This window comes from Prunus persica, chromosome G3 (assembly GCF_000346465.2).
Source record: "Prunus persica cultivar Lovell chromosome G3, Prunus_persica_NCBIv2, whole genome shotgun sequence".
Classification (NCBI taxonomy): domain Eukaryota; kingdom Viridiplantae; phylum Streptophyta; class Magnoliopsida; order Rosales; family Rosaceae; genus Prunus; species Prunus persica.
Window position 1 is genome coordinate 26,150,065 of NC_034011.1, and position 24,845 is coordinate 26,174,909.

Below are 24,845 nucleotides of genomic sequence, written 5' to 3' on the forward strand. Positions count from 1 at the left end.
CAGCCGCGCGGCTATACCTAAAACTGACTAGTTCTTTTTAAAGTTGGAAGAAAAAAATAAAGCCATTTGACGAGGGATAAAAGAATAATTTCCTAAAAAATGGGGAAGGTATACTAATACAAAGTAAATTTTCAGGAAATAGAAGACTTTCAATGTTTGCAAGTCTAGCAGTTTGTACAGCAACATCGGCAGATGCAGCTTCGGGAGTTGCCCGCATGATTTCACAAATAAGTTGTTGACATTCACTCTTTAACACATGAAAAGAAAAGGATATGAAAGAGTAACAGATTACGGGATACATAATCTGGAATTAATCATCGAAAACTTGAAACAGATTACCTGTAATACTACTGTCAAGGAAAAACCAATGTTGTCGCCTCCAGTAACTTGAGATGCTTCCAATTTACATCTGTTGGCATTGATTCCAAAAGCTCCCCAACAACAGCATGGTTCTCTCTCTTAAGAATTATGCTAGGGAATTTAGTTTCAACGTTAAAACTATAGGCTGTATGTACATAAATAAAAACACATTAACAATCAGAAAGTAACTCACACCAAATATAAGAACAACAGCATCTAAAATTGAATCAACAAGTTCTTTAGCCGCTGCCCGTGCTTTCCCTGCCGGAGCCATCACAGGTGAGACGGGGCTTACCGCAAAAACTTTCCCGTCGCTAATTCATAATTCAATATATTTGAAGAGTATAGCCGGTCGGCTATACTATATAAATATTAATATATATTTAACAGTATAGCCGAACGCCTATTGATTTTAATATCAATTTATTTTAACGGTATAGCAGCGCGGCTGTACCGTTAAAATATTCGTATGCATTAAAGAGTATAGCCGCGCGGCTATACTATTAAAATATTCATAAATATTTAAAGAGTCTTTTTAAGGTATAGCCGAACGGCTGTACTGTTAAAATATTCGTAAATAATTAAAAAGTCTAGCCGGTCGGCTATACTGTTTAATATTAATATATTTTAAAGGTATATGCAGGCTAAAAATATTAAAAGAGTATAGCCGCGCGGCTAGACTCTTTAAATATATTCGAATTGTGAATTAAGAACAGGAAACTTTTCTAAGTGAATGGACAAAGGGGGGCGGGCACTACGCGGTTCCGTCGAGCCACTCCCTAAACGATGAAAATTAAGCAGTAAAACAACTGAAAGCAGATTTCCTGCTGGTTTCTGGATTTGTGAACAAGGGGAACATACTAATGTGCTCATTTGGAATTGGTTGTTCATCATTCCTATCCTAATCCTATCTATCACTGATACTAGGCCTTCCGAGTGGAGTAGCTAGTAGCATTCCATTTCAACTTCCAGTTTCGAAATTTGATTTTCGATGGACGTGTTCCACTTCCACCAGTCGAACCTTTGCTCTCTCAGGCCAAGCCCAAGGAGGAGGCCTAGCTCCTCTTATCTCCATCACGGAAAGCCTCTTCCTAATCTCAGCACTATGTCCATACCCCAAATCCCAATTCACAGCCTCACATCCAAACCACCCCGCCGCTTCCATATCCGAAACGAGGCTGTTGAAAAGTGGGTTGGGCCTTTTGGTTCGGCATTTCCAGGTGGTTGTTGTAGTTGGTGGAGTTTAAGTGGGCATGATAAGGAAGAGCAAAGCTGCACGGCGGCGAAGCCCATTACGCTACTGCACGCTCTTCGTCGAATGTGGGATTTGGTGGAGAGTCATGGATCAAGATGGGTTATCTTTGTCGCGTTTACTTCTTTGATTATTGCTGCGGTGCGTTTTAATTCTTTGCCTGCAATAATTGAACTTGCTTTGGATATTGGTTTTTGTCAATGTTTAAGATACATCACTGCATAGTTTGTGTGAGCAAATTAGCAACTTTGAGATTGAGAAGTAAACATACGTCGTTGTTAAATTAGACACATTTTATTACGTGTGTAAATTGTAATGTTATCATGTTGCAGCTTTCTGAGATTTCTATACCAAGTATATTGGCGGAATCCATATTTGCTGCTCAGAGTGGTGATGCTGTGGTTTTCTATAGGAACTCAAAAATTTTAGCTTTTTTGTGTATCAGTTCAGGGATATGTAGGTCAGTCCTTATATTCACTTTGATTGCAGAATCTGAAAACATTCTTTTCTTTGTTTGTACTAGAGTTGGCTGTTTTGTGATATGATGTGATTATTTACTATGTTTCATTTGAATTTCAGTGGCTTGCGAAGTGGTTGTTTTGGGATTGCAAACATTATTTTGGTGAGTGGTTCTCTCATTCCTTCCCAATAATAAAGAAAGAAAGAAAAAAACTTGAAATCCAATGGCAACGAGACTCTACACGAGTGTTAACTCCCTGTAGTGTTCTTTTTTAATAAATAAAAAATAATAAAGATTTGTGCATTTGTGCTTTCTCTGTTTGAAAGCATGGTTTTATGTATTTTTTTTGTTTCCGGGATTGTTATCTAATTTCTTTATACGCCATCTGCTGCTCGAAACATCATAATGCAGATGAAGCATCTCAGGGAAACTCTTTACTCAGTTCTTCTTTTCCAGGTTTGTGTTTCATTGAGTAATTGCACCAATTGGGTGCCAATTGTCAACAAATTTATTTAAAGCAATGTTGACTTGCTTGATCTCTGATTTTATTCAATTCTGTACTCTATTTTGGTGTCATCTTTGATGTAGGATATATCCTTTTTCGACAGAGAAGCAGTTGGTGATTTGACGAGCAGACTTGGGGCAGATTGTCAACGATTATCTCTTGTTATTGCGAATGATATTAGTTTGATCTTACGCAATGTTCTTCAGGTTGTGGTTCTTACCCTTCCCCTTTCCCCAAATGTGCTTTTGATTTTTTTTAATAGTCTAGTCTAAGTTACAGGTTTTCTGTATTCAGGGGATAGGTGCACTGATCAATTTGCTGATATTATCTCGGCCTCTCGCATTATCAACATTGTTTATCTGCTGTGTGTTATCTATGATTTTTCTTCTTTATGGAAAGTAAGCTTCGTTACATTCTTTTTACTTTATATCTGATTTGGATTTTTTGAAGCTTGAGGTTATTTATACCACAAAGTTCTGCTATAACAATAAATGAAGAAGTGATTTATTTGATTATTTTATATTTAATAACAATATATAGGTACCAAAAGAAAGCTGCAAAGTTAGTCCAAGACTTCACTGCTGGTGCCAATGAAGTATAGACAGACTGTAGATCCAAAATGCTCCAAAATTTATGTTAATCTTCTTTAGTTGACCACTTTCCAATTTGAATGTAGGCTGCGCAAGAAACATTTTCCTTGATGAGAACTGTCCGGGTTTATGGAACTGAAAGAAAAGAATTTGGAAGGTGTATATTTTACTATTAATTTCCTGTCAGTCAGGCATTTTCTTTTTACTGCCGTCTTTCTAATAAACATAGCACAAGAAATTCTGAGAATTCTGCCACCTAAAGCATGCATCCTGTGTGATATTAGGTTCAAGCAATGGCTAGACAAAGTTGCTTTTGTAAACATTCGAGAGAGTGTGGCTTATGGATTCTGGTGTGTGAGTTTCAGTACTCTTTATCGTTCTACACAGGTTTGGCTCTTTTTTAGTTAACTATCATAAGGTATTGGGTCTTAAGTTGTTGGTTTTCTGAAGCGAGAAAGGAAAATGTCTTAAGTTATTGCATTTAAATGAAAATCTATTATTTGACTCCACTTTGTCAAATCACATCTACAGATTATTGCAGTGGTGTTGGGAGGAATTTCAATTATGAGTGGTCATGTATCAGCTGAGCAACTAACTAAGTATGTACTGTATTGTGAGTGGTTAATTTACGCAACTTGGAGGGTCACAGACAATGTATCATCAATGATGCAGTCTGTTGGAGCAAGTGAAAAGGTTCTTCAGTTAATGGACTTGTTGCCCAGCGACCAGGTCTTATCAAAAGGTTCTTTTGATTAAAGACTCTTAACCCTGATTTATGTGTTGCATGCTGCTTAGAGGTGCTTTAGAAACTAACGCTTGTGCTTAGAAAAATAAACTTATCTGGAATTACATATATCTTCAAATGAATTCATATAATTTCTTTTCAAATGTATTTATCATAAAATGGAATCTCACTGTCTGCAGGTGTGAAGTTGCAGGGGGTAATGGGACATATTCAGTTTGTAAATGTTTCTTTTCACTATCCTTCAAGGGCAAAAGTATGTCTTTTTTGGCCTAAATAATTCCAATTTATTCTTCCATTGCATATTTTCCTTTCAAATGTTTTCTCATATTACTCTTTTTAAAAACTTCTCTCTAAAATTTTAGCAGACCCCCGTACTAGATGACATAAATGTTTCCGTACAAGCACATGAAGTGGTTGCAATGGTAAGAGATAGCTTTGCTTGCATTATAATCCCTCTTAGAGAGCAGGAAATTTTTAAGGACTGACTTGCATCTAAATTTTGCCAAGGTTGGTCTGAGTGGTAGTGGAAAAAGCACATTGGTGAATCTTTTGCTTCGTCTTTATGAACCAATTACTGGTCAGGTAAGCTTCTTCTTCTGAAAATTTGTCATCCATCGCTCAGAATAAGTTCGTTGTGTATTTTCCACCATTTTTGTTATTACATCTTAGACTGTCATCAAATTTTGTTCTGAAGCTCTTTGCTTTGCAGATTTACATTGATGGTTTCCCTCTTAGAGAATTGGATATCAGGTGGTTGAGAGGAAAAATTGGATTTGTTCCACAGGTTAGAATACACAAACTGCAAGACTTACTTAAGAAGCATACAATAGAATTGTAATCTAAATTTACGTTTCAGACAGGAACCTCATATATTTCATATGAGCATAAAGTCAAACATAGAATACGGTTGCTCTAAAGATATTAAAAAAGAAGATGTAGAATGCGCTGCAAAGCAGGCCTATGCTCATGATTTCATCTCCTTTCTTCCTGACGGCTATGAAACCGTCGTGAACGATAATTTACTCAGCGGGGGACAAAAGCAGCGAATTGCTGTTGCCAGGGCCATTCTTAGAGACCCAGCTATATTGATCCTTGACGAAGCCACCAGTGCTCTAGATTCTGAAACCGAACATTATGTTAAGGCAAGTACTCTCTCTCAAGATTTAAACTATCTGTCAACTCGATTGTTATATATACAAGTAAGTTCTAATGCTGCTGGCTCTCATATCCCTTTATCTCCAGGGGGTTATTCATGCATTAAGAAGTGACATGAAAGCAAAAAGAACTGTCATTGTCATAGCACACAGGTGAACTTCTTACAACAACCACATTCTCTTTTCTTTTCTTGATATCTTCTGCATTATCCTTAGTATGTGTCGTTTTGCAGGCTTTCAACCATAAAAGCTGCTGACAGAATCATTGTAATGGATGGTGGTCGAATCACTGAGGTCAGGTTTTATTGATTTATTTAATTCTGTATTTAAAAAAGGATGCGTATATTATTCAATATACACATACAATCCGAATGTCCGGTTGTCCTTGATTTATGATTTGTGTAATGTGAAGCTCCCTATGCAGATGGGTAATCACACAGAGCTCCTCGAGAAGGATGGATTATATGCAAATTTGGTTGGAGCTCAAACAGATACTTTGGCTTGACCCAGCAATATGATTCAGATGTTATTTTGAAAACACTAGTGAAATAGCGTTCATCCCATTTTTCTCTCCATAAGGCTCAATTTTGGATTTCTCAATTGTGTAGTAGACTGGGCCTGGGCCTTTTTATATATATTTTTTCCAACAATAAAAAGAGAAAGAAGAAAAATCATCCTGGGCTGACACAAGAATATTGCTTGTATAGTGAAAAAGGGTATTGATTTGCAGATCATAGGTCTTAGGTTTGAATCTTCATAATATTTTAGTTGTGTATGTGTGAGAAACTCTCTTCTCTTGTAGTTTAGACTATCGCTTTTACTAAAAAAAATTAAAAACATAAAAGTTACCAAAAGAAACTCACCTAAAGAAAGTTATTGAAAGAATAAAATCAGTTTTGATCCTTTTTTCTTTTTACAAAACAAACTTTTATTAATCCAATAATAAATTAAAGAAATGAAAAAGGCGTCGACCCCAAAAAGAACAAAAAATGTAAAAGGGTTGTCGCTGGTCGGTGACTCGGTGGCCATCCACTCCCTCCAAAATAAAACAGAAACCTCGATATCTTTCTACTAATCTGACAGTTATTAACCTCACCACCAATCACTTGGCGCCACGTTTTTACACCCCCCGAATCTAGTAGTGTATTCCCTCACAATTTTTCTCTACAACGCTGACCCCCCAAAAACCCTAAACCCCTGATTTCTGATTCCGAGTGGTCTATGATCACTCATTTCGAACGCAAGCTCAGCTGCTCAAGCTTCGAGTTCGCTAATCTTATTGACGAGTTTCATTAGTATGCAAAGCTCTGTCAAACAGAAACTTCGTGCTTTTCGATAGACTCAGTGTGCTGGAAGATGTTGAGCTACAATGTATTGCTCGGTTTATTTCTTCTTCTCATGGTGGACCAAACGGCGTCGCATTTGAGCTCTGGTCCACACATTGCAGACGTCAATATTCTGCTGCCTTCCAAAATGACTCATCCGGTCGAGTATAGGCTTCAGGGAAGTGATGGCTGCTTCAAATGGTAAGCCACAGTGTGTATCTGTGTGTATATATTGTATATGTTCGTTACTTCTTTTTTACCAATGCTTGGAAAATTGATGTTTCTGGTAAAGCGTTTATTTAAAATTGTATGAATTTTTTTGCAGGTCATGGGATCATCACGATATTCTGTCTGTTCTGCCCGAATATAATTCAACTAGTCACTGCTCAACAAGTGCGCGGTTGAGATCAATTGCTCCTTATAGTGGTCGAAAGGAGACTGCTGTTTACGCTGCTGATGTAAATACTGGAGCTGTGATTCGCTGCAAAGTTTTTATTGACAAAATTTCCAGAATTCAGATATTTCATAATTCAATTAAGCTTGACTTAGACGGGCTTGCCACGCTTCGAGTCCGTGCCTTTGATAGTGAAGGTACTTTTTGAAATGCTAATGATCACAAGATTTTTGGGGCCATTGAATTCTCAATTTCATTTCTTGCTAGTGCACTCATTGTTGATGCTCAATTTTTTTTCCTTTTAAAGTTTAATTTGGTCTGGTTCTAAAGTTTAAGAAATTTGTCAACATGCATTGCAGAAAATGTGTTTTCTTCACTGGTGGGCTTGCAGTTTATGTGGCAGCTGATGCCTGAACCTAATGTATTGCCTCATCACCTTGTTCATGTCCCTCTAAAGGACTCTCCCCTGAGCGACTGTGGCGGGTTGTGTGGAGACCTAGATATCCAAATAAACCTTGAAGATAATGTATGCATATTGCAATTTGCTGTCAATGAGGAATATCAGCGGGTCACTGCATTTTTCACTTTGCATCTAACTTTTTTTTAATGTATGATACAGGGTGTATTTTCTGATCTGTACGTCGTAAAGGGAATTGAAATTGGGCATGAGATTGTTTCTGTGCATTTGCTTGAGCCACAGTTCAAGCACATGACTGATAAGATTGTTCTAACTGTAGCAGAAGCCATTTCACTCAATCCTCCCTCGCCTGTTTTTGTCCTTGTTGGTGCAGCTGTTCGTTATAGTCTAATAATTATCCGTGGCAACAAAGCTCAAGGTTTTTCTTCCAATTCTTCTACATGTGCTCTAAAGTAGTAAACTCTTTGTCTATTGCGGTATGTTTAGGGCCGCTTGATGGATAAAATTTCTTGATTTAGGGCCTAATTCTGGTTATAATTTTTCTACTTAGGTTTCTTTCTATTCGAGTTTCACTTAACTAGTTTGGTATTTTATCGTATATTTTGAAGAATTAACTTTTTGGTGTTAGTTTCACTGGATACACATGTAGAGTTACGTGTATATGGCTATATGTAGAGTTACGTGTATATGGCTCATATGTAGAGTTACGTGTATATGGCTCATATGTAGAGTTACATGGAATATTATGCCGCAGTATAAGCTTATTCTCACCAGTCATACTACCTTTCTTCATTGGGCCTTTGCAGTTGTAAAGTTGCCGTCTCCACATCATCGATGGTCTGTTTCAAACTCTTCAGTTGCTTGTGTTGACTCTATGATGGGTTTGGCATATGCGTTGAACTTAGGGGTAACTAACACCATAGTTGAAGATACAAGGGTTGCTGGCCACATACAAGTGTCGTCACTTAATGTTGTCCTGCCTGATTCTTTATCTTTATACATGATACCTCTGTCTACTTCTGATGATCCTGTTGAAGGAATTAAAGCAATTCCATCCATGACACGGTGGTATGGTGTTTCTGGTCGTCGGTACCTCATTCAAATGAAGGTTTTCTCAGAAGGACCAGATGCACAAGAAATCTACATTACAGAGGTAAAGCATGCATTCTTCCAGTATCATTGTTCAAACAATGATATATCCAGTTACTTTGCATTTTTTACTAGTAGGGTTCTTTCTTCTTATCATTTTCCTTTCCACAATGTGAATTATGATCGTATTATCAAAGATGTTATTGTTTGCCCTATTAATTGCTTCTCTTGTCAAATAATGTTCTTGCATTCTCTGTTTTTCTCTCCATATTTACTTTTGGCCCGAATTTCTGCAAATGTCCTTTGTTCTCATCTGATGCTAATGTCTGTCGTGCATTATACTATAGAAATTTCTGTGTTTGCTTTATATAGCAGCTTGTTATGTTTTTGTCTACTTTCGTCTCAGAAGTTTCGTCTGTGAATTGCAGAGTGATGACATAAAGTTGTCCAATAACCAGTCTGATTACTGGAGACTTTTTACTGTATCAGATGATATTGCAATCAAACATGGCTGGCAGAATTCTATAATTCTAAAGGCAACTTCACAGGGACGGGATAAATTGACAGCTTCTTTGACTTACTTTAGTGGGCTAAATGAGACGAAGGAGGTAATGATTTGATCTTTAACTTTTTTCCTAGTTCCTGATTTGTTTATTATGATTCTATGTTTAATTTTATTCTTATTTTGCTTAAGTTGGTTCGTCTCTGCTTGTAGGTTCTCAAGGTTGCACAAGAAGTCATGGTTTGTGATCAACTCATGTTTAGTTTGGATAAAAGTGATGCATCTCCAACCATTTTCCTTCCCTGGGCCCCTGCTATTTATCAGGAGGTGGAGCTACTGGCTACAGGAGGTTGGTAGCTTTCTAGATACTCAGTTTCTTTAGCTTCGACTCTAATGTTGCTTAGGGGATCTGAACACTATCAAATTATACAGGTTGTGCTAAGGCATCCAGTGACTACAAATGGTTCTCTTCAGACATGAGTATTGTGTCTGTGTCTGCTTCTGGGGTTGTCCAGGCTAAGAAGCCTGGTAAAGCTACTATTAAAGTGCTCTCCATATTTGATTCATTCAATTACGATGAGGTACAGGGTACTCTATATGTTCTTTTGCATCCTCATAGTATCGAGTGTCCACTGACCTTCTTACTCCTTGTGCTTTATGGAATCTTTTAAAGTTCTGTACTCTGCACAACCTAATATCTAATTCTTACACGCACACCCTCAAATGCTATACAATGTTTACATGGATCTTTATATTTTTCTCTCTCTCATCCCTATTGCCAATACTAGTTTTTATAGTATTTAGTCTACCGTGATAGGTTGTCGTTGAAGTTTCTGTCCCAGCATCTATGGTCATGCTCCTTAACTTCCCTGTTGAGACTGTTGTAGGAACACATCTTCAAGCTGCTGTAACAATGAAAGCATCAAATGGTAATGTCATATGATATACACATATATACTAGAATCATATGGTACTTGATTTGTGTCAATGGTGGATGGCCTTGTAAACTTTGATTTTTTATTTTCAGGTGCCTACTTTTATAGATGTGATGCGTTCAGTTCCTTCATAAAGTGGAAAGCAGGCAGTGAGTCTTTCATTATTGTCAATTCAACAGGGGAGTCCCCTGCTTTAGACAGTTTAGGAAATGCCAACTTCCATGCATCAAATTATGGTCCCCCATGTTCATGGGCTTATATATATGCCTCGGCATCTGGTCGGGCTACTCTTCATGCTACATTATCAAAAGAATATCACAACTTTGATAGCTCTTTTGGTGGACCTTTTGTCTTAAAAGCATCTTCACTTATTGCGGCATACTCACCGCTTAGCATTCGTCAGGCAGGTGATGGAAACCATTTCGGTGGCTACTTTTTTGATCTGGCTCTAGCAGAAACTGATAAGCAATTGGTAAAGTTGGACAAAATATACCTTGTCCCTGGGACGCATTTGGATGTTATGCTTCTTGGTGGACCTGAAAAGTGGAACAATGGTGTTGACTTTGTTGAAACTATGGAAATCTTAAATGAACAACATGGTCACATTGACAATGGTGCTTCTGTGGAAAGCTTATCTGAAAGCTATAAGAGTTTGTATAGAGTTTCATGCCAAATGCTGGGAACCTATGTAAAATTCCTCTCTTTATATTTCAGACGGTTTCTGATATATTATCTTTGTGCAAAATTCTTAATATAATATATCTTTATCCTACAATGACTCAGAAAATTGTTTTCAAACGCGGTAATCTGGTTGGGGATGGCCATCCTCTGCCTGCAGTAGCAGAAGTTCCACTGTCTCTTATATGTAGCATTCCTGCTTCAATTGTTCTGCTAGTGGATGAACATGGTATAAATGATTTCCTTTCTTCAAAACTGCAAGTAGTTAAATTTTACTTCCAATATATTTTAATATACACTTTTTAAGATAATGGTGAATGGCCACTCTACAGTAAATGAACGTGAAGTCATACGGACTGCAATTCAAGCTGACCGCAGTTCAGGGCGAATTCGTGTCACCCCTGTTACTGTGGCAAATGGGCGCACCATTAGATTAGCTGCAATTGGCATTAGTAACTCTGGAGAAGCTTTTGCAAACTCATCTTCTCTTTATTTGAGGTGGGAACTTTTCAGTTGTAATGAGATGGCTAAATGGGATGATGCTGATAATTTAGAGAGGTCGGAGCACAGTTGGGAGAGGTTATTGAGCTTGAAAAACGAGTCAGGCCTGGTACTTCCAGAATTTCATTGTCCTTTGTTTTTATATTATCATCTCGTAGTTCTGTTATTAGATTGACAAAATTTATGTCCAGAGCTTTAACTCAAGAATGAGACCTTTGTCAACTGAATTTGTTTCTAGATTCATATGACGTTAAAGTATCAAATTTCCTTATTTTGTTATTGGGGTTTCTTTTCGGTCCCACTTCGTTGTATATTAGGGCTATATTATGTTTTCCTTACCTTGATGTTTATATGCTAAAATTAAAAATCAGCTAACATGTTTAATCCTTTGCTTCTTAGTGTACAGTTCGTGCTACAGCCATTGGTTTCAGAGATAACATGGGTGGTCATAAGTCTGTTCCATTGCTTGATAGTTCAGAGAATGTTCTTGCAGATGCAATTCGTCTACAGGTATAATTATTCTTTCAATTTTTTACTATATTTTCCTAAATGCATCCCATTCATATTTAGTCTTTTAATGTTCTAAATCTGTCAATCTCATGTTTAAATTTTTTAATTCTGAGCAGCTAGTTTCTACACTAATGGTCAGCCCAGAGTTCAATCTGGTGTTTTTCAATCCCAATGCTAAGGTAGGCTCTGAACACATTATCAATTCTCTATTATTATGGCTTAGTAAGTAACCATGTCTAGTTGCTGGGCAGATCATACTCTTTTTTACTATTTTCTGTGTTTATTTATTTTTTCTTTTGGCTTCTATTATCCGTAATATCTCCATTTGGAATCAGTTAATTATCTCTCTGGAAAAATGGGGAGAAAAAGAAAAGAAACACACAAAATGCAACCCTCCCTTTTGCAACGAAGTGGTAATAATGACTAAGGTAGAGCCGTGGAATGCCTTGGACCTGTAGTCCTGTGCATAAGTGCTTTGGGATACGAAAACCCTAATGTAACATAAATTTTCCCTTTTTAGGATCATAATTAAAGTAAAGAGTTCCATGTGTTTCATGAAACTTGGGTAGAGATGGAGCAGGTCATCCGAGACATTGTATTTTAATTCATTTATCAGACATTTCTGTCATGTTGTTATGCATTGGGAAATGCCTTTGCTTGTTGTGGTTTATATATTATAGTGCATACATTTGGGCATTTTAACCTACACAATGCATTTACTATCATCTTTCAGTTAAATCTGTCAATCACTGGAGGGAGCTGTTTCTTGGAAGCTGTTGTGAACGATTCTCGAGTGCTAGAAGTCGTTCAACCCCAAAGAGGTTTACAATGCTCACAACTGATGCTGTCTCCTAAAGGTATGGGGACGGCGCTTGTGACAGTTTACGATGTTGGACTTGCTCCTCCACTTGGAGCTTCTGCTGTGGTAATTTCTTTATTCTGCTCTATCACTTGTTCATAATTTTCCAGTTAATAGGTAACTTTTAAGTTGGTTTTTGTATTATCACCTCATTCACCTTACAAACAACGTTCATTTTCTATGCTGTTGAAAGTTATTGTCTTTCTTTTACATTGAGTCCCTTTTTCTTCCTTGAAGTGTCAATTGTTTGATTTGGGTGATTAAGCTTCTCTGCTTAGTTTCAGTTGGAAATGATGCTTACCAAGTTAAGCTTAGATGCATGATAAATTTCCTCGATTACATATGTATGGAACTTTTGACTCGTTGTAAAATGGATTTTAACTCGGGATACTAAGAGAATAGTATCACATGTCTCTCAGCTTTGGGTATTTCAAAATCACATTTACCTGGAATATAAACTTGAACAGATTCTTGAAATTTGAAATTATGCCATCAAACTCTTAGTGCCTGTTGCTTCAATTTCTTTTCTCATTTGTTATGCTTTTAGGCGGTCACAAACCTTTATCCTGAATGTTAAATATTGCTTGCTTTTGTAGACTAGTTTTTTTAATTTTTAATTTTTATAAAGGTGTGCGTTTTGTGTAGGTACAAGTTGTAGACATTGACTGGATAAAGATTGTGTCACCAGAAGAAATAAGCCTTATGGTACGTTTATCTGGTGTAATTATTATTTTGGTTATCTGGTATATTTTTTGCTCCACTGCAGAGCTACTGGGCAGTGAGAGGTAGCCTTCTCCTCTCCCCCACACCCCCCCAACCCCAAAAAAAAAAAAAAAATTATATATGTTCAGTGTGTAGCCATTCTGGATTTAATGATATCGTACTTTGATAATTTCAGGAAGGGGCGTCACAGACTATTGATTTGATGGCTGGGATAAGTGATGGGAGGACTTTCGACTCTTATCAGGTTTGAATTGACCTCATCTATTCGCTTCAGGAGTCTGGACTTATGTGTCTCTGTTTGTCTTTTGTGGCCTACAAGTGAATTTAGTGGAACACAATTAAGGGGTTTAGTTGTAGTTCTGTTTATTTTGGTAGATCTCGACCTTGTTTGCTTTCTTGTCTGTGTGTTAAAGCTCAAGTTTGTAAGCCATATTCTTGTTTTATATCTTACATGTGAGAGGCTTCATGAGTTGGAACCTTTTGTGCAGTTTGCCTACATGAATATTCATGTGCATGTTGAGGATCATATTATTGAGGTGTTAGACATTAATGATATCTCAAGAACAGGAGGTGGATATGTTAATATCCCGAAATTTAAGATTTTGGCTACACATCTTGGGATCACAACTTTCTTTGTAAGTTCACCGTTGTCCTTGTACCTATGTGTTACTATCTTTAGTATTCTTCAAATTGTCAAATCTTTTGTTGCGGTTTCTGAATGATGAAAGTTTACTGAAAGTACTTGAAATCAGGTGAGTGCTGTACAGCAATCTGGGCATGAAATTTTGAGTCAACCAATAATGGTGGAAGTGTATGCACCACCAATAATTCACCCACAAGACATTTTCCTTGTACCTGGTGCTGCTTATGTGGTATGTTTCCGATATAAATCTCACCTTGTTTTTCCACCTTTCTGCATTTTTTTCTCTCTTAACAATGAGTTATTTATGCCCTTTGAGAATATCAATATGTAATATGAAAAAGTGTTTGTGTAGTTGCTATTTTTCCTTTGAGAATATCAGTATGTAGTATGAAAAAGAGTTTGTGTAGTTGCTATTTTTCAGCTGTCTGCAATTAGTTGGAATTTAAGGTTGATTATGCTACACTTTTTATATATATAATATATAATTGTTGACTCCGAAGGCCCTGTATATACAAAATATGCATAGTCTTTCTTTCATGTTTCTTATAGGTATTTTAACAAGTTCATTCTCTTGTGCTTAGCTTACCGTGAAAGGAGGCCCAACCGTTGGTGTATATGTTGAATATATGAGTATGAATGAGGAAATAGTGACAATGCATAGATCTTCAGGACGACTGTCTGCCATTTCACCTGGGAACACTGTAAGATATGATTGTATTGTAGCTGATACCAATTTACCCTGTTCTTCTTAGCTATTTGTATGTGTTACTTATATTATATGATTTTACTATTTAATAGAAAAAAAATAAAGGCATGATATCATGGATTGACTAGCAACATGTCATTTTCAGGGTTTTTCATGACTATGTAGTCTGATTATTGGATGGGGTTTTTGTAAATGGACACCTGGTCTTTAAATTATCATGTGGGCAGTCGGGCACTTAAAAAATTTCAATCTGCTAGAGCATTATCTCTTTTTTTCTGTTAGTTTTTCCTTTACTTTTACGATCAGGTTGAGGTCACCATGTTTTAAATCATAATATATAAATAAATCCTAATACTAACAGAAAGACAACCATTGTTTGAGCCCCATCTCACTTTATGCCTTCAAAAGGCAATGTTCATGTAAGACTTGGACCGAACATCCTGCTCATAATGGATGAGGCATATCTAGTTAGGTTTAGCTTTGGGACTTTTTGTCTCGTTGGGTCCTCTTCACAATTGTCACCAGAACAGGAAGTTTCGGGTCTTTGGCTAGTTTTGTGTTAGAATTTTTTTTCTTTATTCTTATAATTTTTTTGATTTATTTATTAAAAAAATGTGTATTTACACTTCTGAGTTTAGGGTTTGCTGGTAATGCAAAATTTTGTGTAATCAAATGCATTTTTTACATATGCCCAGACTATTCGTGCCAGAGTCTTCAGAAATGGAGATACTGTGATTTGTGAAGCATATGGCAGTGTTAAAGTAGGAGTTCCTTCTTCGGTGATATTGAATGCACAAAGCGAATTGCTTGGTGTTGGCCGTGAGATGCCTATTTATCCTTTGTTTTCGGAGGTAAGAATTACAAACTGAAGGTTATGCATCATCTCTTATCAGAATACTTACTTGTGGGTATCATCAGGGCGATTTGTTTTCTGTTTATGAGCTCTGCCAAAATTACCAGTGGACTGTAGAAGATGACAAGGTTACTACTTCCTGCATCTTTTTGCTCTGCCTGTGAATTCTCCCATGTCAATGCTTGTGGATGACCAGATATTATGTCATTAATTAAAGAGTTTTTCTGTTTTCGTTGTCTAGGTATTGAGCTTTAATTTGTTAGAGCATTTGAATGGTGAGAAGTATGCGACTCAGTTGGATCCTTCAGAAAAAATTCAGTTCCCTAGCCATATGAGTGAGGAAGAGCTTGGTTTTATCAAAGTAATGTTTGGAAGGTATACATTGTTTTATAATTGTTATGTACATCACATCTTTCCTTTCCAGCTTTTATTGGTATGTGCCCTGTCAGGCTGAACGGATAAACTGATTCTTCTTACTAGAATAATAAATTCCATCATATGGTCGACAGCAGATATATAAATTGCCATGAATTTTGAATATTCAAATATGAAGAAAATGCCAGACTAAAAAGATGATGAAAATCTCTTAGTTAAAAAATCTTTCCATTTTTCCGTTTTCAGATCTACAGGGAGGACCAACATTGCAGTCTCGTTCTCATGTGAATTTATATCTTCTGGTTCTAAATCATGGACAAGATTTTACAATGCATCTTTATCAATATTGGTGGTGCCTGATCTCCCTCTTGCTCTTGGAGTCCCAATAACGTGGGTTCTTCCTCCTCATTATACTACAACAAGTATTTTACCTTCATCTTCAGAATCATATGGCCAAAGGGATAGTCAGAGTCACAAAGGAACTATTATGTATTCCTTATTAAGAAATTTCCCTGACAAGAATGAAGGTGTGCAAAAGGATGCTATTTCCGTTGAAGGGGACAGAATAAAGACATCAGAGAGTAACAATCTTGCATGCATTCAGGCAAAAGATCGTATCACGGGTAGAATTGAGATTGCTGCTTGTGTCAAAGTTGCCGAGGTATGAATATTAGTACCTGCTGATTGACACGATATATAAGGAACAAGCTTTCTTTTCAAATATGGTCACACACACACACACACACAGGACATAGTGGTATAGCTTCTGAGTGCTGGGGAAGTGCGATTCTTGGTTTTTGTCTAACCTTCACTTCTCAAGATTGCTGAAAGTTTTTAGGAAACAATGGTGAAGTATCTGCAATTTGATATTTTTGGTATGGGCCTTACATTTCTATCAATTTTTGATGAGGTAGACTTACAAAAACTGAATCAGCATTCCAAATAGATTCTATTGAGAGTATCAATATCCCAGATTGCATATTCTAAGCCTTGCATCTCAATTATAGAATCTTGGGCCTCTTCACCATTGCCAATTTGTTTTGGATTGGATGCTCAGAGTAGACTTTACTTCAATGCAGTTTTGCACTTCTCAAAGTAGATCCTTAACCACATAATCATTACAAAAGAAATTAAGATAAGCTAGGTAATGCTTCATTATAATCAATGTTCAAGTTTTGAGGTGCTTATTTATTGCCTTTTGTCCCCGTTCTTGACTTTATTGCTTATTCTAAGAGAAATGCATATTCTGGTCAGGTGTCTCAAATAAGAATTACAAACAAGGAGGAGGTACCATTTCACGGGATTAATCTTGCTGTTGGTGCTGAACTTTCTCTTCCAGTAGTCTATCTTGATGCACTAGGTATTAATGTTTCAGTTATATTAATTAAAATTGGTACTGTACTGTACTTGGTAAAAAAAAAAAAACGGTGTTTCAAATTTGAGTCTAAGTCTTTTGTGGTTTTTCTTTGACTAGGAAACCCTTTCTATGAAGCATATGGCGCTGTTCTCTTTGATGTTGTAACCAACTTTCCGGATGTTGTGTCCATAAACAAAAACAACACACATGGTGGCAGTAGAAATATCCATCTTAAGGTCTCGTTGATTCCAAGTTCTTTTTTTCCTACTCAAATAGCTCCATGCAAGAAGCTGTGAGATATATTAATCAAGCAACATGCATTTATGTAGACAAGAACTAGCTGAGTGAAAGTACAGCAGCATATTTTAGTATCCGTTTGATTTTCTCAAGCCTTATGCTGATGCCTGTTTTTCAAATTTATGGTTGAAGGCAATGCAGCATGGTAGAGCTCTTGTGCGAATATCCATTGATCGTATTCCTCAGAAGTCGGACTATATCCTGATATCAGTGGGTGCCCATATACATCCTCAAAACCCGGTTCTTCATATAGGAGGTCATCTTAACTTCAGCATTGAAGGTAGGTTATGGCAAACATGTACCTTGGAATTCATTTGTTGCATATTGTTACAAGTCTTGACATGTTTCATTGATCAATTTGTCTTGTTTGTTAAAGGTTTCAGAATTTATTTTTTCTTTTTTTCCCTATGGATTATTGTACCTTATATGGACCCTTTTGAGTAAGGCATGTTGGCTCTTAATCTAGTTTCGTTACAGCAGTAGATCATCGAAAGGGTTTTCAAGGAAGTGCAGTCAAGTGCTAATGTTTCTTATTGCAATAGCTCAACCATGCACAAATTGGATAAAATTTTGTAAAAAATTCTTCACGCAAATGCACCTCCTATGTAAATAAATTCATAATTACCGAAATCCCATTGACATCTCCTCTTCTTTTTCTGAAATATTTTACGAAAATGTACTTTTGTTAAATATATTCTTTATTGTCATATGTGCATTACTCATTTGTATCTTTTGCTATATGGAAACTCATCCTCCTTAAGTTGAGGTCACAAATTATAATGGGTTTGCTTCTCTAGGTTTTTTTTTGGGGGGGATGCATACTAATGATTGGTGCTGCACTCTCAGGCAATTTCTTCCATGCAGTACAATTAGATGTGGAAATATCACTTTGTAGTTTTATGCTTCACATATGTGGAAGAAAAGTTAATCACGCACATTAGAAAGAAACATTTCCTGAGGTTCTAAATGACATTCTTTGTGAATTTTCCACGTATAGAAGTTTGAAGACAAAGGTTGATCAAGTTTCCCTCTCCACCTCACCTCCCAGTGACATGTTACATTGTTTATCTTGATTGATAGGTTTAAATGATATACTTTCTGGCCAGTGGAGTACTGCCAATGGAAGTGTTATATCTGTGTCCCCATTGTCTGGAGTAGCTGAAGTAGTGGGGGAAGGTACAACCCAAGGTAAACAAATACTCTTATGTTCTGTTGGATCTACTGGTCTAGACAAATTTATGTAAATGTATCTCAACCCCGTGATTTTTTGTAAATGATAAGTTGATTATGATGATACAAAATTTCACATTCATAAGTTCTTTCTTGTGAACAGTATTTTTTGAAGCTTCAAGTTTGAAGCTGCGAACAGCTGTAGTAGTGCTAACAGAGGATATTGTATCTGTGGATGCTCCAAGAGAGACACTAACAAATGTTCCCGTCCCTACCAAAGGATATAACTTCTCTGTGAAGATCAGGTTTGTAAACCATGAATGTTGGATATGGATATAGGATGTCGGACTCAGCAACTCTCTGCAATTTAGACAATTAGACATGATTACATATGCATGTCTTATTAAATCTATAAAGTTGGCGCGTATATTTTCCACTTTAGTGAGCATTTACATGCAGCAGAAGAATAGCTAGCAGTAGCATCATGAAAAAAAAGTTTCTTAACAGAATAAGTAGAAAGAGGTAGACCTTTCTTATCCTACATATTTTACCGTAGAATAAATATGAATTGTTTTGGATTCCAGAAGAAGTTCAACACTCAGAGTAAGACCGTGGTATCAATTTTAATGCATAATTTTCAAGGAATCACAATTTAACCGTTTAGCAAACTAATGCCTGGCATGTGGTCAGTTATCCGGAGAAATTCAACACATAGAAGTGCAATTGAATGCTGAAGACATTGATTAGCAGATATGGTTGCTTGTAAAATTTGTTATATCTTTAAGATATTTACATATACTAAGTAAAAAATTGTTCTATCATTTATGTATGCATAACCTGGAATAGCTTATAGATAACATAATATCTACCGCCTCCCACTTCATATTCCCTATTTTGGGTTGTATATTTATATAAATATATAAATACATGTTTGCATGATTTTTAGAATACATATATGCATGATTTTTAGAATCATTCTGCATGCCTTCTTCATCATTAATATCTTTGTACAGTTCATAGGATACATAGGCTAAAAAATGGCCTTTCTTTTGTTATTGATATTTTTTTGGGGACAGAAGAATAGAAGTAATAGTTCTCAAGAAATGTCTGATAATGTTTTCACCTTTTTCTATTTGTTTCAAAGCAATAATTACGACAAGTTTAAGGCTCTTGGAAACATGAAGGGACTCCAGTATGACTGTAGAGTGGACCCGCCTTTTGTTGGGTACATTTCTCTCTTACTCTACTGGCTCACTTGTTTATAAATATACTTAGTTGTCCTTATTGAGCTTTACTATTTTTTTTCTCTTCGTGGACTACAGGTATGCAAAGCCGTGGTTGGATCTTGATACCGGTAACTCATACTGCCTCTTTTTCCCTTACTCACCAGAGCATTTGGTTCGTTTGATACCCAAGTCCAAGGATATGAAACCAGATATTTCTGTTTCCATCAATGCTTCATTGAGAGGAGCTGATCATGTTTCAGGATCTGCTTCTGCTCTTTTTGTTGGAGGGTTTTCCATATTGGAGATGGGCAAGGTAGTGACGTATTCTGAAACATTGTAAATGGCTCCTATAAGTCCTTGATATCAGGAGTCCCTTCAAACTTATACAATAAAAATCAAAACAATGGTAATAGTGTTTGATGTAGTTGTTGCTTGAATGTTTCAGGATTCAATGCAGTTGAATCTGACCCCATACTCTAACAAGACTATTATAACAATCCTGGGCAACATAGGTAAGACCTAAGTAGACAGGATGCATTTCCTGCAACCACACATGTGCATGCTCCTGGCCACCATGCATTATTTGAGTTTAATTAAGGTTCTGGATTCTGATGTCATCAGTTGTTTTTTTCTGATTGTAGATGTTGAAATTTATTGGCATGAGCGGGAGTCATTACTCATTACTCGCATCCATACAGAAGGTTTTGGGATCGGTGGACGTGCAAAATATGAGGTGAGTACTGATTGCTTAAATTTTGCTTAAAATTTCGGTTGCATTTCAACGGAGATGTTTGGGTCTTTTGTACAAATGAGAAAAAAATCATTGGTTCTTAATGATACTTGGATATTGCTTCAGAGAAAGAAAGAGAAAACACAAAAAGAAAGTTTTATTATTGGTAAAAATTTTCCTTTTGGAAGGAGAGTAAAAGTTAGTTTTTGAAAATATTAAAAGTAATACAAGCAATTCCTTGTTTCCAAATCCTATTTATCCTTCTATTGTGCAGCAATCTACCGACTGAATAGAAAGTGCAACAATGCTTAGCACAACAGTTTAATTTCATTTCCGTATGTTGATTTTGATATCTTTCACGAATTATGGTACTTGTCCATTTTAGGTGAAAATGCTGGGAGCCAAAAGATTCACAGATACAATTTTCATCACACTCCCAGCCAATGGTGAATCTTTTTTTTCTCCCTAATTCTTGATCTTACTACACTCTAGGAGACAAGGTGGATCTTTAAGTATTCTTGGAACGAGGTTATACAAATTTATGTCTCGTATGCAGGTCAGAGTGTGGAAATCGACGTTAGCTGTGACCCCGGAGAAAGAACAGCATCTGAAACTACCATTAATTATACCCTTTGGACAACGGTGCTTGGATGTCTTGCTCTATTGATTTTGACAGTGGTTGTCTCCATATGTTATTTGGACAGACCGGATAGATCTCCCCAAACATCCATTAATGTTCCTGCTACTCCAAGTATTGCAGCCCCAGTCACACCTGATCGTAGCAGCCCAGCTATCGGGAGTGAATCTCCCCGAACACCTCAGCCTTTCATAGATTATGTAAGGAGAACAATAGACGAAACCCCGTACTACAGGCGAGAGCCTCGGAGGAGGGTTAATCCACAGAATACTTTCTAGCTTCTTAGACTGTCATTAACAAGTTAGATAGGACACTCGGTCTCTCAGAATGATGTACGGAGCCCATGTAAATGCAAGTGCTGCTGACTCTGCTGAGAGCCAGAGGCATTCTTGTCCAAATTTTGGTGTATTTCATGTACGTTCGAGGAAGTTAATGTATTTATACTCGTATCTCTAAAAGTGGAAAAGTAATGGATTTTAAGATTTAAATCTTAAGATCATGCTGTGATGTTCTCTTAGAAGGCACGCCCCTTCACCCGAAGAAGAAATTGGAGTGGTTCATCAACTATTTTTCTAAACTTTTTGTGCAATTTTCTTTACATTTTTTCCCATCGCTTTTACGTAACATTGAATTGGGAAAAAAAAAAAAAAAAAAAAACTGGTATTTGTTGAAGTTTTGTTAATTAATTTAAAATAATTAGACTATTACTTGTATCAAAAATAAAAAACTAAAAAAAGCAGCCCCTCTTTTTTAACAAGACAAAAAAAAAAAATAGGAAAACACTATAGAATCGCAATATATCTTAAACTCAAATGCCGTGAGAGGGTTTAAGAGCCTCGGCACCAAATACTGAACAGAATACACTTGAGTTTGGTCCTTTTCAGTCTTCGTCTTGTGTCTAGGGCTAACTAACTTCTTCTTCTTCTTCTTTGGAGGAGCTCTCTGTGTATACTTTGAGTCAAAATTCAAAATCCATGGATTCGCAGACTAACGATGCCAACCTTGACGGTGAAGCTCACGACATTAACAGGTCAGACCACAGAGATGAGGTGGAGGATGAAGATTACAAGTCTCAACCTCATACTGGCGACGGAGCCAGTCCTGGGTAATCTCTCTTTCTCCTCTCCTCCACTTTTAGCCCCCGTTTGGTTCCTCAGAAAATTTGGGCAAAACCAAGACAAAAACGAATCTCAGCTAGTTATTTTTTCTGTAATTCCGTAGGAAAATCTTTATAGGGGGTTTGGCCAGAGAGACAACTACAGGTAGGGTTTTCTTTTTCTTCCCTTTTTTTTGGAGCTAATTGCAGTGTTTTTCTAATTATTAGGGTTTCTGATTGTAAATCTTTTGTGGTAATGCAGCGCAATTTATAAAGCATTTCGGCAAATACGGTGAAATTATAGATTCAGTGATAATGAAGGACCGGAAAACAGGGCAGCCCCGTGGGTTCGGTTTTGTGACCTATGCAGACCCCTCTGTCGTTGATAAAGTCATTGACGAAACTCATGTTATCAATGGCAAACAAGTAAGCTTTTTTACTTTTATTCGCTCACAATCTTGAGTTGCATACTTTCTTTGTCATAGTTACCTGCTTTATGGTCTTTGTTTTTTATATTTTGTAGGTGGAAATCAAGCGCACAATACCGAGGGGAGCAATGGGGTCTAAGGATTTCAAGACTAAGAAGATTTTCGTGGGTGGAATTCCAACAACCGTGAATGAAGGTGATCTTTTTTCTTTTCAGTTTTTGGTTTTTCTTTCATTATATAGTTGTTGAGGTACTTATTTATTGTTTGTAAATGGGCAGATGAGTTTAGTGACTTCTTTTCACAGTTTGGAGAGGTCAAGGAGCATCAGATTATGCGAGACCACTCCACCGGTCGCTCCCGTGGCTTTGGATTTATTACCTTTGACACAGAGCAATCAGTTGACGAACTCTTGGACAAGGGGAACAAGCTTGAGTTCGCTGGAGCTCAGGTGAGCTATGTACTGAATATAGCCTATGCTTGCAATTATCTTACATGGTGCAGATCCTGAAATAGTTATTATGTGCATTAGCTATTGTATTGGTTGCAGTTAGCATGTGTTTGTCAAATTTTGCGTTGATGTTCGACATATCCTCTTTAATGTCAAGTACTGGTGTCATTCATGGGAGGCCAGCTCAGTATCTTGATTATCAAGATTTCATGTTTATTGCATGTGTTGTTGTTCTCATGTTGGCAATTGATTTTTTGCTTCCTTCATATGTGCCTGCTTGCAAGACCTCATGATAAAATTATAATTCCAGTTTGCTTTTTAATTTTTTTCTTCAGTTGGTGGATGTTGAATAATAGTTCCATTATGGGTTGCGCTAGTTTGTTGCTTAGTTCAGTATAGTACCTGTAGATTACTGAAAGTTCCTGTTGCTTTATTTATTTTTGAAGTGATGGAATAAGGGACCATATACAAATGCTTGACCAAACAAAACTGAGGTGGAATTTATTGTGCACAAGAAAATAGTTTACATGTACTCTACAGCTGTGGGGTGAACAGGGTGAACATGCAGTTGTGGGAGAAATCTGGAATTCTTATATGGATCCAATTATGTTTTTACTAGATGCATCTTTGATCAATCAAGAGGCTTGATGATTTAGATTTTCATCTCTCATTTCTTGTAGGTGGAGATTAAAAAGGCAGAGCCAAAGAAGCCAAACCTACCTGCAGCCCCATCTAAACGTTACAGCGATTCTCGGCCTGCATATGGTGGTGGGTACGGAGATAGCTATGGGGGATTTGGAGGTGGCGGTTATGGTGCTGCAGGTGGTTATAGGTCAACTGCGGCCTATGGTGGTAGGGGAGGCAGTGCATATGGAGGATATAGTGGAAATGAATTTGGCGGCTATGGAGTATATGGAGGCGGTGGTGGTGGTGGGGGTATAGGGGCGTATAGGGGAGAATCATCCATAGGATACTCGGGCCGTTATGGAGGAGCCTATAGCAGAGGTTATGATCTAGGAGGCGGTTATGGTGGAGCTGGTGAGAGTTATGGGGGATATGGAAGTGCTGGTGGTGCAGCTGGTGGTGGTTACGGGAGTGGTTATGATGCAGGTTTTGGAGGTGGCTACGGAGGTGGTAGTGGAGCTTCCTTTTATGGTAGTAGAGGGGGATATGGTGGTACAGGTAGCGGTCGATATCATCCATATGGGAGGTAGAAGGTTTGTTGTATTTTAGGACTAAAGAAGTCTTGCAGCCAAACGCAAAGGTGTTGTTTGTAGCTCTTGGCTTCAAGTCTACTCTACTGGCTTATGTTCCAGTTTCTTTTATTTTTGTGTCAAAGATGTTCCATATTTACCTTAGTTTAATTCTTTTTATTTCTTTGAAGGATCAATTTCCATTTTACCCTTTTCTGTACCAAGACTACGAGATCAAAGGGACCTGGTTCTTTCTTATTTATCTGCCAATTATCAGTAACAGGCTGCACATTGTGCAGATGTTTGCATTAGACTCGTTCTCCGAAGATATTTCTTCTTCTTTTTGTAGGATCACTCTACCATTTATGGTAATGATTCCTTGACCTCACCCCTTGGAGATTATCTTACAAAATTCTCAACTGGTTTGCTACTTTTTGGTTGGGAAATAAGTCCACATCGTTCTATCTTTCTTGCCCTTTTTCCCTGGCAAGAAACAGAAAATTGTTGTTTGTGGTTTAAAAATAAATAAAAAATCTCACATGTGCCAGATGACACGAATTTCTTCTTGTGGTTTCCAAGCACGCACATTTGAATTTCTTCTCTCTCTTTGACGAATTGATTTGGGTTTATGTAATGTATGTAATTTAGGGGCTGTTTGCAGTACTTCTGAAAGGGCTAAAAATATT

The 24,845-nt window shown here is 37.1% G+C and overlaps 3 protein-coding genes across 4 annotated transcripts; all 3 read left to right on the forward strand.

Annotated features, from left to right (window-relative positions):
• LOC18781833 (ABC transporter B family member 26, chloroplastic) lies at positions 1,105-5,740 on the forward strand. Of its 2 annotated transcripts, none has more exons than XM_020559604.1 (18): positions 1,105-1,753; positions 1,945-2,072; positions 2,192-2,234; positions 2,484-2,528; positions 2,661-2,783; positions 2,872-2,975; positions 3,118-3,172; positions 3,254-3,324; positions 3,452-3,554; positions 3,699-3,909; positions 4,092-4,165; positions 4,275-4,334; positions 4,420-4,494; positions 4,622-4,696; positions 4,773-5,054; positions 5,155-5,219; positions 5,300-5,360; positions 5,491-5,740. In XM_020559604.1, exons 1-18 carry the CDS (start codon positions 1,352-1,354, stop codon positions 5,569-5,571), a joined length of 2,058 nt encoding a protein of 685 aa, XP_020415193.1. In that variant the 5' UTR covers positions 1,105-1,351; the 3' UTR covers positions 5,572-5,740. The 2 variants fall into 2 exon arrangements, with proteins under 2 accessions (XP_020415193.1, XP_007217633.2); XM_007217571.2 differs by having other exon boundaries at positions 4,278-4,334.
• On the forward strand, positions 5,841-21,571 carry LOC18784266 (nuclear pore complex protein GP210). Its single transcript, XM_007214834.2, has 35 exons — positions 5,841-6,592; positions 6,717-6,982; positions 7,145-7,311; positions 7,405-7,621; positions 8,010-8,356; positions 8,721-8,900; positions 9,008-9,143; positions 9,227-9,375; positions 9,612-9,723; positions 9,822-10,417; positions 10,513-10,636; positions 10,740-11,017; positions 11,308-11,418; positions 11,535-11,597; positions 12,152-12,343; positions 12,923-12,982; positions 13,176-13,244; positions 13,489-13,635; positions 13,753-13,872; positions 14,225-14,344; positions 15,045-15,200; positions 15,268-15,330; positions 15,444-15,577; positions 15,824-16,238; positions 16,832-16,937; positions 17,052-17,170; positions 17,364-17,511; positions 18,312-18,419; positions 18,565-18,706; positions 19,546-19,626; positions 19,724-19,940; positions 20,073-20,139; positions 20,269-20,360; positions 20,743-20,803; positions 20,914-21,571. Exons 1-35 carry the CDS (start codon positions 6,423-6,425, stop codon positions 21,270-21,272), a joined length of 5,892 nt encoding a protein of 1,963 aa, XP_007214896.2. The 5' UTR covers positions 5,841-6,422; the 3' UTR covers positions 21,273-21,571.
• Positions 21,763-24,470, forward strand: LOC18781622 (heterogeneous nuclear ribonucleoprotein A1-like 2). Its single transcript, XM_007215474.2, has 6 exons — positions 21,763-22,099; positions 22,216-22,256; positions 22,353-22,516; positions 22,614-22,713; positions 22,797-22,966; positions 23,647-24,470. Exons 1-6 carry the CDS (start codon positions 21,969-21,971, stop codon positions 24,178-24,180), a joined length of 1,140 nt encoding a protein of 379 aa, XP_007215536.1. The 5' UTR covers positions 21,763-21,968; the 3' UTR covers positions 24,181-24,470.

Bases quoted from the DNA above. Each gene is read 5' to 3' on its own strand.
- LOC18784266 (XM_007214834.2), top strand. From the start codon at position 6,423: ATGTTGAGCTACAATGTATTGCTCGGTTTATTTCTTCTTCTCATGGTG. The intron at 6,593-6,716 runs GTAAGCCACAGT...ATTTTTTTGCAG, and splicing joins AGTGATGGCTGCTTCAAATG to GTCATGGGATCATCACGATA. The intron at 14,345-15,044 runs GTAAGATATGAT...ACATATGCCCAG, and splicing joins CCATTTCACCTGGGAACACT to ACTATTCGTGCCAGAGTCTT.
- LOC18781833 (XM_020559604.1), top strand. From the start codon at position 1,352: ATGGACGTGTTCCACTTCCACCAGTCGAACCTTTGCTCTCTCAGGCCA. The intron at 3,555-3,698 runs GTTTGGCTCTTT...TCACATCTACAG, and splicing joins CTCTTTATCGTTCTACACAG to ATTATTGCAGTGGTGTTGGG. The intron at 5,361-5,490 runs GTCAGGTTTTAT...CTCCCTATGCAG, and splicing joins ATGGTGGTCGAATCACTGAG to ATGGGTAATCACACAGAGCT.
- LOC18781622 (XM_007215474.2), top strand. From the start codon at position 21,969: ATGGATTCGCAGACTAACGATGCCAACCTTGACGGTGAAGCTCACGAC. The intron at 22,100-22,215 runs GTAATCTCTCTT...GTAATTCCGTAG, and splicing joins GGCGACGGAGCCAGTCCTGG to GAAAATCTTTATAGGGGGTT. The intron at 22,257-22,352 runs GTAGGGTTTTCT...GTGGTAATGCAG, and splicing joins GGCCAGAGAGACAACTACAG to CGCAATTTATAAAGCATTTC.